The 11,907-nt window shown below is 32.0% G+C and overlaps 2 protein-coding genes and 1 pseudogene across 2 annotated transcripts; all 3 read left to right on the top strand.

The window, feature by feature from the left end:
- Positions 1 to 562: 562 nt before the first annotated feature.
- Positions 563 to 5,637, top strand: LOC111288844 (dihydrolipoyllysine-residue succinyltransferase component of 2-oxoglutarate dehydrogenase complex 2, mitochondrial-like). Its single transcript, XM_089759530.1, has 15 exons — positions 563 to 843; positions 935 to 1,006; positions 1,096 to 1,170; positions 1,573 to 1,636; positions 1,726 to 1,753; positions 2,047 to 2,117; positions 2,680 to 2,754; positions 2,855 to 2,910; positions 2,984 to 3,028; positions 3,180 to 3,455; positions 3,588 to 3,682; positions 3,930 to 4,020; positions 4,130 to 4,333; positions 4,871 to 5,065; positions 5,240 to 5,637. Exons 2-14 carry the CDS (start codon positions 956 to 958, stop codon positions 4,997 to 4,999), a joined length of 1,260 nt encoding a protein of 419 aa, XP_089615656.1. The 5' UTR covers positions 563 to 843; positions 935 to 955; the 3' UTR covers positions 5,000 to 5,065; positions 5,240 to 5,637.
- A 2,187-nt stretch (positions 5,638 to 7,824) lies between these two features.
- LOC149519132 (putative F-box protein At4g22030 pseudogene) lies at positions 7,825 to 9,507 on the top strand (annotated as a pseudogene).
- A 1,152-nt stretch (positions 9,508 to 10,659) lies between these two features.
- On the top strand, positions 10,660 to 11,903 carry LOC111287313 (uncharacterized). Its single transcript, XM_022877785.2, has 2 exons — positions 10,660 to 11,080; positions 11,539 to 11,903. The coding sequence occupies exons 1-2, from the start codon at positions 10,834 to 10,836 to the stop codon at positions 11,700 to 11,702; spliced, it is 411 nt and encodes a 136-aa protein (XP_022733520.2). The 5' UTR covers positions 10,660 to 10,833; the 3' UTR covers positions 11,703 to 11,903.
- The last annotated feature ends 4 nt before the right edge of the window (positions 11,904 to 11,907 follow it).

Genomic DNA, 11,907 nt, shown 5'->3' on the forward strand with positions numbered 1-11,907 from the left:
TAATAAGGAAATTTTTATAATAAATTTTTTAATATTTTCACCATTCTTAAGATATATTAAAAGCTTAACTTATATTCCCTCTACTTCAAATTGTTTGGGTGTTATTAACTTTCATGGAGTTTAAAAAAAAGAAAAAAAACTTTGATTTTATGTATTTAATATTAAATTTTAAATTTTTTATAAAATTAAAATTTTATAATTTTTAATGTTAAAATGTAAAAAATATATAAAAATAATAATTTCAAAATATAAAATGTAAGAGTTTTAAAAATATAAAAAAATATATAATTTTAAGATATAAATAAATATGAACATAGAAATTAAGATGGAAGAAATAAAAGTTTTTCATAATAAATTATGAGATGCCGGTCTTAAAAGTTTTAAATTTCCAAATCCAAATAAAAGCCAAACGAAGCCTAAACATTAGATTTTTGAGCCCAAACGAAGCCAAAATCTAGATTTTCGAACCCAAACAAAGCTGAAAGTGTCATTTTCGAAACGGCGCCGTAACGACTTTTCCTTCCTTTCCCGGTTAAAAGGAAGAAAAGAATCCTCACTTGTATCTATCAATAAAACGACGCCAGGTAAGAGAGCTCAAATCAGCTTGCCATTGCGGATACAACAGACCCGCAAAACCGGCATCTTCGCGGTTTCTCTCTCTCATTTTCTCTCAAACCAAACAAAAGAAAGAAAAGCCAAATCTCTCTTAAAAACCGTCTTTTTTAAATTATACTCTATTCGACGACTCTCAATTTTGTCTGCAGCAATCAAGTCAAACTGCTCTCTCTTCGATATTACTTTGCTTCACGTCTCATTCATATACTGCTTATACACTGAAATCTGGTAAGTTACGTTATAATTTATTGATTTTTATTTGATTTTTTGCGTTTAAAATTATTGGTTTTTTATTTTTTGCTTCTGATTTTGAAAAAAGAGTAGGGATTGAATATCGGTGATGTTGGGCGCTTTAAGGAGAAAAGTCGCGAGCGGAGGCTCATCATCTTTGGTTAGAACTTTTTATTGTTTAAATTGTAATTTATTTAGCTAAAGCATAGGATTTTGTTATGTTTTTTCATTTTTTTTGTGATTTTTCAGATATTAGGGAAGTCATTGCTGGCGATTCGATCGGGTGTTTCAGTATCTAGAGTTTCTTGTAATGCTGGAAAAGAGGTAAATAATTCAGTTGAAAATGAATTAGATTTGGTAATCATGAACTTAGTTCAGTTTCTTTGAATTTCAATTGATCTTGATGCTATTAAATCTATAACTGATGTCGAAGATGGTTGATTTATTTAGGCCTTGCAATATTAAAATGTTGATATAAAGTAAAAGAAGCGCAAGATCATATGGTAAAATATTCTCTTTTTTTTTTTTTCAAAAATAATTCAAACTTAGTCCTTTGATTTAAAGTAAAAAATCGCACGTTTTATTGTCCATAAAATTTGAAATTTTAATCTTTAGTTAATTTAGAAATAATGTTACTTTTTTTTCATTTTAATCATTTTGAGTTTGAATTTTTGTCATCCATTGGTAAATATTCTCATGAGATTGAAATTTCAAGTGCTTGAACAGATACTATTACTTCAACCGAGAGGAATTGCCCATGTCCGAAACTTCTCTCATCTTGTTCTGCCAGGTATATCTTTTGGGTGGTTTTTCTTCTTTCGTTGGCATAATTTTGTTGATTTTCTTTATTATTAATGAAATATTAAATTATTATTATAGGCTGTTCAGCTGGTTTAACAGAGACAAGGTTAGTTGGTTCTGAGCTTTGTAATGCACATCACTGTTAGGAATTAAACTGTCACAGGGTATGAGTTGACTACTGGATTATTCTGACAATTGTATATCTAACTTTAATAGCAGGCCCATTTCAATGCATAGTCCATCTCTTATTTGTTTATCAGGAACTAGATTACTTAGGGTAACTAGTAAAGGAAATTCTCTTTCCATGATATATATATATATATATATAATTCTTTAAATCAGTTTGCTGCTCCTTAGCACTTCTTTACTTCTTTCCCCTGAAAGCTTTGCTTGTGGGCAGGATGTCATTTCTAGCATTCAGTCAGAGGCTATCATGCAAAAGTCGTGCAGGGCTTTCTCTTCTGGAGATGGTATGTTATTGAATAATTTCCTTAATGATATTTATTTGGCCTAAGGTTTGTTAGCATTTTTTCTCTTTTTGGTCTTTTTTGAATGGTATTAACATAGGGATGTGTGTTTTTGGTTTTTGCTAGAATTTAGATCCTGTGCATTATAATTGTTCATTTGAATCACCACTTATCTGGGGTAGACCACTAACATCTAACAATTGTCAAACCCAATTTTCAGTTAGCAGTTGGGCCGCCCAAGAGGTACTACGTCAGGCAATATGTCAAAAGAAGAAAATAGTTTTAGTTCAAAATTTCTTTTAAAATCTTTCTCTGGAAAAGTGTGAATGCAATAGTTTCAAAACTTTGGCTGCAATTTAGTTGTATAATGATTTGGTGTAAACTTTGGTGGTACTAGACTTGCACCTCCGCCATTTTGGCATTTTTAGTGCATTTTTCACTTTCAAAAAGTACATACTGATTAGGAACAGGTCTGCTTGAAAATAAAGATGAATTCCCTTTTATGATGTAATTATGTTAAATTTAAAGATTTTGACTTTCCTATTTTACTTAACTTGTGATGAAGGGGATCTGGTTGATGCTGTGGTCCCTTTTATGGGAGAATCAATTACTGATGGCACTTTGGCAACATTCTTGAAAAGTATGTTTTCCGCTATTGTAATTTCCATTCATTCACTAGAAATATTCGTTTTCAGGGTTGTAAGTGTTTGATTGTGTATGTATCTGAAATTTGAGAGCAGAACCCGGTGATAGAGTAGCAGCTGACGAACCAATCGCTCAGATAGAAACAGATAAGGTACCATTCTTCTCCTTTTCCTCTATCAAGAAGATATTATACCCTTCATACCTGTGGTGTTTATTTCCATCAGGTAACAATTGATGTTGTCAGCCCCCAAGATGGTGTGATACAAGAGGTAATATATCAATAAATCTGGATCTTTGGGTCAAACATGCATGCACGCATGTATCTAGCTTGTTGGTCATTCCTAGACTCCTCCCTTCTCATTTCTGGGAGGAAGGGAAGTGGATTGGATCCTGAAATATTAATGTCATAATTCTTGCCAGTATATAGCCAAGGAAGGAGATACTGTGGAACCACGTACCAAGATTGCTGTCATTTCAAAGTCCACTGATGGTGTTGCACGTGCTGCCCCCTCTGAAAAGAAATCAGAAAAAGCTGCTTCCAAGCCATCTCCTCCAGCTGAAACTGTAAAGGAGGATAAGCCAAAAGCTAAAGTCGAAGTCTGTCCTGCTGGGGAGAAGCCTAAAGCTCCTTCTCCACCACCTCCAAAACGAACTGCTACTGAACCTATACTACCACCCAAGGAAAGGGAAAGAAGAGTAAGTCTTTTCATTTGCTGTTTGCATCCAAATGTTATCCAAAGGGTATGCTTAGAATTTTCTGATGCCTATTGTGAAAAATGATGTTAGCATCTTAGAAAATATCCTGAGTGTATGGCTTCATGATTACAGGTTCCTATGACAAGGCTTAGGAAACGGGTTGCTACACGATTGAAAGATTCTCAGAATACTTTTGCGATGTTGACAACATTCAATGAAGTTGACATGTGAGTTCAGTTATCTTCATATTTTAGTTCTTTGCATCAGGTGTTTGGCATCCTGCCGTCTGTGCTACTTCACTTTCTAAACATTTATATTTTGGTTTTTTTTAGGTTCAGATGATTCTTTGACTGTACCTAACTACTTGCTTCCCTTTTCTGATACAAGTTTTCTGTGAAATTAACCAGATCATTTTACTTTATGAAGGCTATGCTGATTTGTTTCCTTTTCTTTTTGATTTGCTTCTCATTGCAGGACTAATTTGATGAAGCTCCGCTCTGATTTCAAGGATGCTTTTGTTGAGAGACATGGTGTCAAGTTGGGATTTATGTCAGGATTTGTTGAAGTATGCAAAATTTGTTCTTGAAATGGTCACATATGCACTCATGGCCTGTCTTCACTAACTTTGCTTTCTCTTTTTTCCCTTATCATTTCTTCTATTTTATTTGTTTCAGGCTGCTGTTAGTGCACTTCAGCATCAGCCTATAGTAAATGCTGTAATTGACGGGGATGATATTATTTATAGAGATTATATTGATATCAGCATTGCTGTTGGTACTCCGAAGGTAATCTTTTTTGTGATTGATTTGCCAATTGATGGGGATGATATTATTTATAGAGATTATATTGATATCAGCATTGCTGTTGGTACTCCGAAGGTAATCTTTTTTGTGATTGATTTGCCAAATTGCAATTTATCCATTTAATGGCTTGCTGACACTTGGATTGTTAGTGTTTCTCTCAGCATTCTTTCTTGGCTTGTTTTGAAAGAAATTTAAACATCATGTAAAAATGTATTGAATTTAAGAATTACCTATGAACTTAGAGCAGTTTCTAAAGTTGAAATGAGTAATCAATAGGTTCAAAACTGTGTCCTTTGACAATTAAACATTATAGATTTTTTGAAGGGTTTTTTTTTTTTTACTTGTTTTCTTTATTTGCTGAGCTGAAGTTGCTTTATTTTATTTCATGACAAATGAGAAAATGAGGTATCTAGAAGATTATATCAAGTCTTTTCTCATTTTGGTTTGTTGCTAATCTTCAAAGTTTCCCCACCAATCAAATAGGCCTCTATTGATAAATATATGCATAGATCACCTCACCCTTCATGGGCACTGAAAGCTAAGAAAAAGAAAAAGAAGAATGTGATTCATGTTTCTATGTTAAGCTTTTTGTTTCTTTATCTTTCCTGTCAGGGGCTTGTCGTTCCAGTTATTCGAGATGCTGATAAGATGAATTTTGCTGAGATAGAGAAGACAATCAACAGCCTCGCAAAGAAGGCAAATGATGGGACCATATCAATTGATGAAATGGCTGGAGGCTAGTTTACGATAACCAATGGTGGTGTTAATGGAAGTTTGTTGAGTACCCCAATTATCAACCCTCCTCAGGTTAGTGGTCACAAACTGAATAATTGTGCATGCTTGTTTATGTATGAGGGTTCCATACACTTGTGACATCCATATTAATAGAGATGTTTGTGCTCGCTCTACTGTGTTTCTAATCTTCAGCTTTTGTTTGAGACCAGAAAGAGAATCTCACGTGATTAAACAATTTTTTGGCAGTCGGCTATCTTGGGTATGCACTCAATAGTGTCCCGACCAATGGTTGTCAGAGGTAACATAGTCCCAAGACCAGTGATGTACATTGCCCTTACTTATGACCATAGGCTGATTGATGGAAGAGAGGCTGTCTTCTTCTTGCATCGAATCAAAGATGTTGTGGAAGACCCTCGCAGGCTGCTACTTGATGTATGAAGGCCTAGTAGCAACTGCTGTGATATTTTCATGGTTTGCTGGTACGCTTAGCATTGGATATATACTTCCTATTTAAATGAGCAAGAATAAGTTCCTGAAGTTTTGTAGGGTTTCATTTGTTGATTCACCCTTTAACGAGTTCTGAAATTACAGCTGGCCATTGTTGAACAAGAATAAATACATATTTCCAGTTTCTGTTGTGCAAATACGGTTTTTACTTTTATTTTACACTAAGTTCTTTAAATTCTGGTTTAAAGGGTACACATTTTTATGACACTTTGAATGTGAAAATCAGACATGGACAGGTTGGTTTCTTCTTAGATTCATTCAGTCTCTAACATGAAAATTCTGTTTCCTGGTTGTGGGTGCTTATTCTCTCCTAAATTCTTCATTTGGGGATTATATAACACTGCTTGAATTTGATCAAGCTTCATTTTTCATGCTTGAATTTGATTCATAATTTAATTGAATCATTTGAATTCAATTTAGTATGCTCTATTTAATTCGGTAAAATTATAAATATTGATATTAAATTATTCAAACTCGATTTCATTTGTTATTTGAGTTTTTCTTAATCGAGTTAGAATAATTCATAAGTAGGTTGACTGGTTAAGACTTTATTTGTAATAGTATTTGTATTGATGTTTTACAATTTTTTTTTCCCACAATTTGTCAAGAGAAGGCTGGTTCCCTTGTGATGCAGTTGATCGGTACCGTATTCTTATGCTGCTCGGATCTGAGTTCTAGCTTCACAGTTCACACATGGCATGGATGCCATTGGGGTAATTCAAAGTTTCTTAGTTGATTAAAATATATGTAGAAGTTTTATATTGACTCATGAGAGTGAAAACTCGTTTCTAATCATCACCGCCCTCGCCTGGCCGGCGCGGTGACTGCCGTCTAGGCATAGACAGCAACGAGTTAAATTTGTAATAATATCGAATGAAAGAACCCGGGGCTTAGGGGAGAGCAAACATTCGTTTGTAAAATTTAGTTGTAAAAAATGAATAACTGACTTAATCAATTTAATTTATATAAAAATCGAACCAATTTAACTAATTTAGCCGAATTAAGGTAAATGGATATTTTATTAAATTTTAATTATAAAAATTAGTTTTTTTTTATTGATTCGATTTATAAAATTTAAAATAAAAAATGAACCGATTAAATCATTTAAATTGAAAAAACCAAATAATCCAATAAAAAAATATCACGATTTAATTGGATTATCAATTTTAAATTGGTTTAATTGATTTGAACCGAATAATGCTCGCCTAGATTCAAAGATTGTTGCACTGACAAAGACAACACATGTTGCTCGAGGAATGAAGACTGAAGAATATTATTGGTATGGTTGGTCATATTTCATCGTCGTTATGTAGTGAATGCGCGTCGACTTTCCTCCTTTCAATCTTAAACTCAGTAATTCTGGTCTCCTTGAAGCGTAGAACTCTGGGCTTCAAAGGGTGAAAAAGGCTAGGAATTGGGGTTCACATTTACCTGTTTTGTTTCGTGACCATCCGAAAATTGAAAAAGAACGGGAAATTTGCTTGCTCTATGGAAAAAGAAATCAAGATTTACCCGTGGATGTCATAAATCAAACTTTATTGTTTTCGTCAATAATTTAAATCATGATATAATAATATGATATAAAAATGATAAAAAAAATATATAAAAATGATATGATTTAAAATTTTAATAAAAATTATAAATAAATTTAATAAAATCAAAAAAATATATTTCGTATTTTTTTATTATCCTAAATTATAATATGTAATTTTTTATATAAAATATAATATAAATTATTAAATTATTAAATTTTATATGAAATAAATATATGAATTATCAATTAAAAAAAATAAAGAAAGTAACAGTCTGGATAGAACAAAAAATTAAACACCATAAATCTAATATTTTTAACTCTTTCCAATAACTCTTCGAATAAAAAATGGTCGTAGACGGTGAAATTTTTACAATTAAATTTAATTTTCTGAGGATATCTGTATAAATAAACTTAAACTTGGGATTGATTATTCTAATACTTAATTCTTAACGTGATGATCTCTTCAAGTTCCTACTTCCTCTGTACTTTTTATAATGTTAAGGTATTGGGATCGCATTGATTCACACCTTTCTTTAGCAATGAAAATGTAAAAGCAAAATGTCAAGTAAAAATACCCATCAAGAAGCAAATAATGTCAAGTGAACCAATCAAGTGAAGTTTTTAACCCGCTCTACACTTCTATAACCGTAAAGGGAAGTCAAATATAATTACGTTGAAAATGAAACCATGGACAAGTTCTGTAGAAAATCCTCCAATTATTCTGGCATAAATACATCAGATTCTCACTCGTATTACTGCAAAAAGCCTTTGAATCCCAAGCAAAGTGATCATGGCTATTCTTCAAGCTTTTTCACCAATTTTCTCTTGTAGTTCTTCCTCAAGTTCCTTTGGAAAAACCAAAGCTAATCTTTATAACCCAAATATTTCAGTTTCCAAATTCCTGAATGATGAGTTTAACAGAAGAAAAGGGTTGAAAACCTTGAAAACAACCAATCCCCTTATAGAAATTAAGCCTGAACTTGAAAATAACAGCGTAAACAAGGCAGAAATCTCTAATTCAATGGTGTTGCAAGAGACGTATGCTATTATGGATATTGTAGCAGAAATAGTTGAAATGCGCAAGAACATTGGACTATTGGAGCACAGCGTGATAACTGGAACTGGCTTCTGTTGAATTCTGTCAATGAAATGACAGTCACAGTGGCGACAATGACTGGAATTGCAGCTGTCGTTGGAGGTGGAGCATCATTTTTGGTTCTGAAACTATCTTCCAGTTTGCTTTACATTGCATCAACCAGGGTTTTGCTGGTTATGAATAAGATACAGTTGTGTCAGTTGGCTGAAGAACAAAGAAATGCTTCAAGATTGTTTAAGCAGCTTCATGAGGAGATAAATACAATCATTGCTCTTGGAAACCCAGATTCAGATGATGTGAAAGACGGAATGGAGAAAGTCTTGGCATTAGACGAAGCTTATCCACTTCCCTTGTTTGGAACCATGCTTGGTAAGTTTCCTTCACTGGTAAAACCAGCTATGTGGTGGCCAGAAGCCAAGACTCAACACGAAAAGCTTAACTGGAAAGTGTTATAAAAAATAAATAAGAGAAAAGAAATAATATAAAAAAATTTTAGCTTTGAAACGAGTAAAATATTTTTTTAAAGGTAATTGTATTTTTAAGATACAATAAAACTTTAAAGCCTCAAATACTATAATTAGAAGTAGTAAAAATAATTATATTGAAATATTTATTTATAATGAATAAATAAATATAAATTTTTATTCATATAATTATGAGCTTCTGTATAATTAAAACTTATATGAATAATATTTTATTTATATTTAAATAATTATGATAATTTATCATATGATAATTATTTTTATTCAAACATAATTATTTAAAATATAAATAAAATTAATATAAAAATTAATTTTATTCTTCAATAATTAAATTTTTTTTATCTAACGTGATATGCATCACATTCGAAACTACAAACAAATGGGTGGGATGAAAATCTTAAAGAAGAAATGAAAGAAATTGTTATGGTTTTGAAGAGAAAAGACACTAAAAAATATATCAGACTAAGCAAAGTAGTGTTGAAAATCAATAAAATTCTCTCTATTTGTGGCCCCTTGTTCACCGGCATAGCTGCAGTTTGTTCTGCCTTGATGGGATCATCTTTCTGTGGCTTATTTGCTGTGATTTTTAGTGTGGTTTTCGGAACTATGGCAATTGTTGTTAAAAGTTTTGAGCATGGTGGGCAGATTGGTACGGGGTTTGAAATGTATAGGAGCTCTGCTGGATTCTTCAGGCTTAAGGGGGAGACTAATAGAATTAACCTTGGAGGAAGGAAAAGCTGATGACAGGGAAAATGGAGAATTGTTTGAAGTGAAAGCAGCTCTTCAGCTTGGAAGAAGTTTGTCAGAGCTCAGAGACCTTGCAGATGATGCATCCCATCCTCATTCTTCAACACAAGAAGAGGATGAAGAAGAGTTTGCAAGCAAACTCTTTTGATTCTTATTTGAATCAATTTTATCTTCGATGGATTTTGTATTGTTAGAAATTGAATGACATGAATCTCTGGTCAATCAGTTCATTTCATGTAATGATATTAACAACAGTATTATCCGATTTGATCTGAAATTCTCATGATTTATTAATTTCCTTAAGATAATAAATAAAAACAAAGAAAAAAAATCACAAAATAACCTATCTAGTTCAATATTTATTGTTCCATTGACCTCAAGTAACCATTGTCTGCCTCTCTTTACCACCATTTCTGGATTGTTTGGACTAATGAGCTTTGTGGATTTGTTACCAGCCCAACTGTTCCTATCTAGAAGGGAAAGGATTGGGGAGATATGGGCCATGCCCAAATGTAACCATAGTTGGTTAAGTTTCACCCCAAATAGATCATTCATGAGGCTTCTAATACTTTCTCTTTTTTGTAAAGAACTTATGCTTCAGCCCAAAATGGAGTTTAAACATTTTCAAACCAATTAGCTTTATGGATTTCCTAATTCCTAGGTTTTCTTTTGAGTAAACATGATAATAATTCACATTTTTATGTAAAATACATATAATTTATATATTCTTATTATGTGTTATATAAAAATTATGTATCATAAGTAATATCAGCATAAAAAAAGGTAATATTTTATATAAAAGTTATGTATCATAAGTAATATTAATATAAAAAAACATAAAATATATTTTTTAGTTTTTGTTAAACTTATATATGAATTTTATTAAAATTTTAGGTCATGTTATTTTAGTGTTTTTTTTTTTTGGTGTTATTTTCATATTATATGATTATATTGTGTTTTAAATTACTATGTCTATTTTCGAACTTAAGACAAGGAAAAGATAAGGAGAGATGGATTATGATGCCCAAGCCCAGTTTTAGCCCAAGTTATCTCACAACGAACTCATTTGCTATTCATCAACCTGATAAATCGTTTACTTAAATTCACTATATTTTGACATGGGAATGTAGGAAAATAAAAAAATAGAGAAAGCACTTTTGCTGCTTCAAAACTGAGCCTGCAAGTTATTCTGTTTCTCCTTGTTAATACATGTTGTGTCCATTCCTGTTAGTGAAGATATATTCTATTCTTCCGATAGAAATGTAAAGTGTAATTCCTTAATTGAACCAAAACTGAAGTTTTGAAGCAGATACCAAAATTTTAAACATGTTGTTAATATTTTCTATTGTAGACTTGGGTTTTGACTCCATTTTAACCCCATAAATTGTATTATAATTTTCTCAGAAACCATTGCAGTAGTTTTTTGAATGCTTGATTGAGATGATTCATCTCTTGATTGCTCGTTTCTGCTGAAATGGCTCTTGTTCTGGTGCTTCTGTTCAGGTCTCCTCTAAGAAACCTGGTGACCAAGGTATTGGACAAGATGAAGGAAGGGAGAGGCCCTGTGATTGCAAAGACTGTTGCAGGAACTTTGTTTGTTGTTTTTATCTCTATCTCATACAATATTATTGAGATCCAGAAACGTTCATTGGAAGGTGGTGTTCTCAATCCAACCGATGAGGTTCTAATGGCAAATCAAATTTTGGAAGCATCTCTAATGGGTAACTTACCATCATTAACTTCATTTGAAGTTCCTAAGGTGTATGAGTTTTAAGGTTTAACTATATATACTAGCAATTCCTATATCTGTGTCTATTTATTTCATATTAAATATGTATAAAATATAAAAGTTACTGTATTATAATTCATATCGCATCAAACACAAAATCTGACTTAAAATTACACAATTTGACACAAATTTAATATGTTAGATAGCAATTAATACTAAATTTCAATTAGGACTAAAATCCTGGATTAGTTTAACAGAGATAAAAAATGTATTTTATATTTTACGTTAATACGAATTATTACACGTAATTTTTATATAAAACACAATATGAATACAAAAATTATCAGATCTAATATCAAATTATCAGCTCAATGGTGTATGTTTTGAAATAGTTCCAATTACCTTTTAAAAGAAGTCTTCTAACATTCATATTAAAGGATTATATTTCAGGGTTTGCTCTATTCCTTGCACTGGTTACGTATAGATTACACTACTATATCAAAGAGCTTCCAAAAACAAAGAGATTGGAGGCAGCTGAAGAAACGAAATTAAAGCCTGATGTAAAGCATCATGATCTGAAAGAACATCCAAAGAGGGCAACAGCTTCAAGATGAAAAATTGATGTTAGAACTTAGAAGTAAACAGAATCATAAACATACCTCAGACAGGGTCATATGTTGTAATAATATAAAAAATGAGAAGAATGAACTTCTGCAAATCTGCAATTTGACACATGGCGTTGGCTTAAGTTTTCAATATCTGTCCTTCACTGCCTTAACATCATCTAATTGCTCAAATTAAATGGCTATACACAGTTTT

This window comes from Durio zibethinus, chromosome 4 (genome assembly GCF_047325235.1).
Source record: "Durio zibethinus cultivar Kanyao isolate XHJ-2024 chromosome 4, ASM4732523v1, whole genome shotgun sequence".
Classification (NCBI taxonomy): Eukaryota; Viridiplantae; Streptophyta; class Magnoliopsida; order Malvales; family Malvaceae; genus Durio; species Durio zibethinus.

Bases quoted from the DNA above. Each gene is read 5' to 3' on its own strand.
- LOC111288844 (XM_089759530.1), top strand. From the start codon at position 956: ATGTTGGGCGCTTTAAGGAGAAAAGTCGCGAGCGGAGGCTCATCATCT. The intron at 1,171-1,572 runs GTAAATAATTCA...GTGCTTGAACAG, and splicing joins CTTGTAATGCTGGAAAAGAG to ATACTATTACTTCAACCGAG. The intron at 2,911-2,983 runs GTACCATTCTTC...TATTTCCATCAG, and splicing joins CTCAGATAGAAACAGATAAG to GTAACAATTGATGTTGTCAG.
- LOC111287313 (XM_022877785.2), top strand. From the start codon at position 10,834: ATGGCTCTTGTTCTGGTGCTTCTGTTCAGGTCTCCTCTAAGAAACCTG. The intron at 11,081-11,538 runs GTAACTTACCAT...ATTATATTTCAG, and splicing joins TTTGGAAGCATCTCTAATGG to GGTTTGCTCTATTCCTTGCA.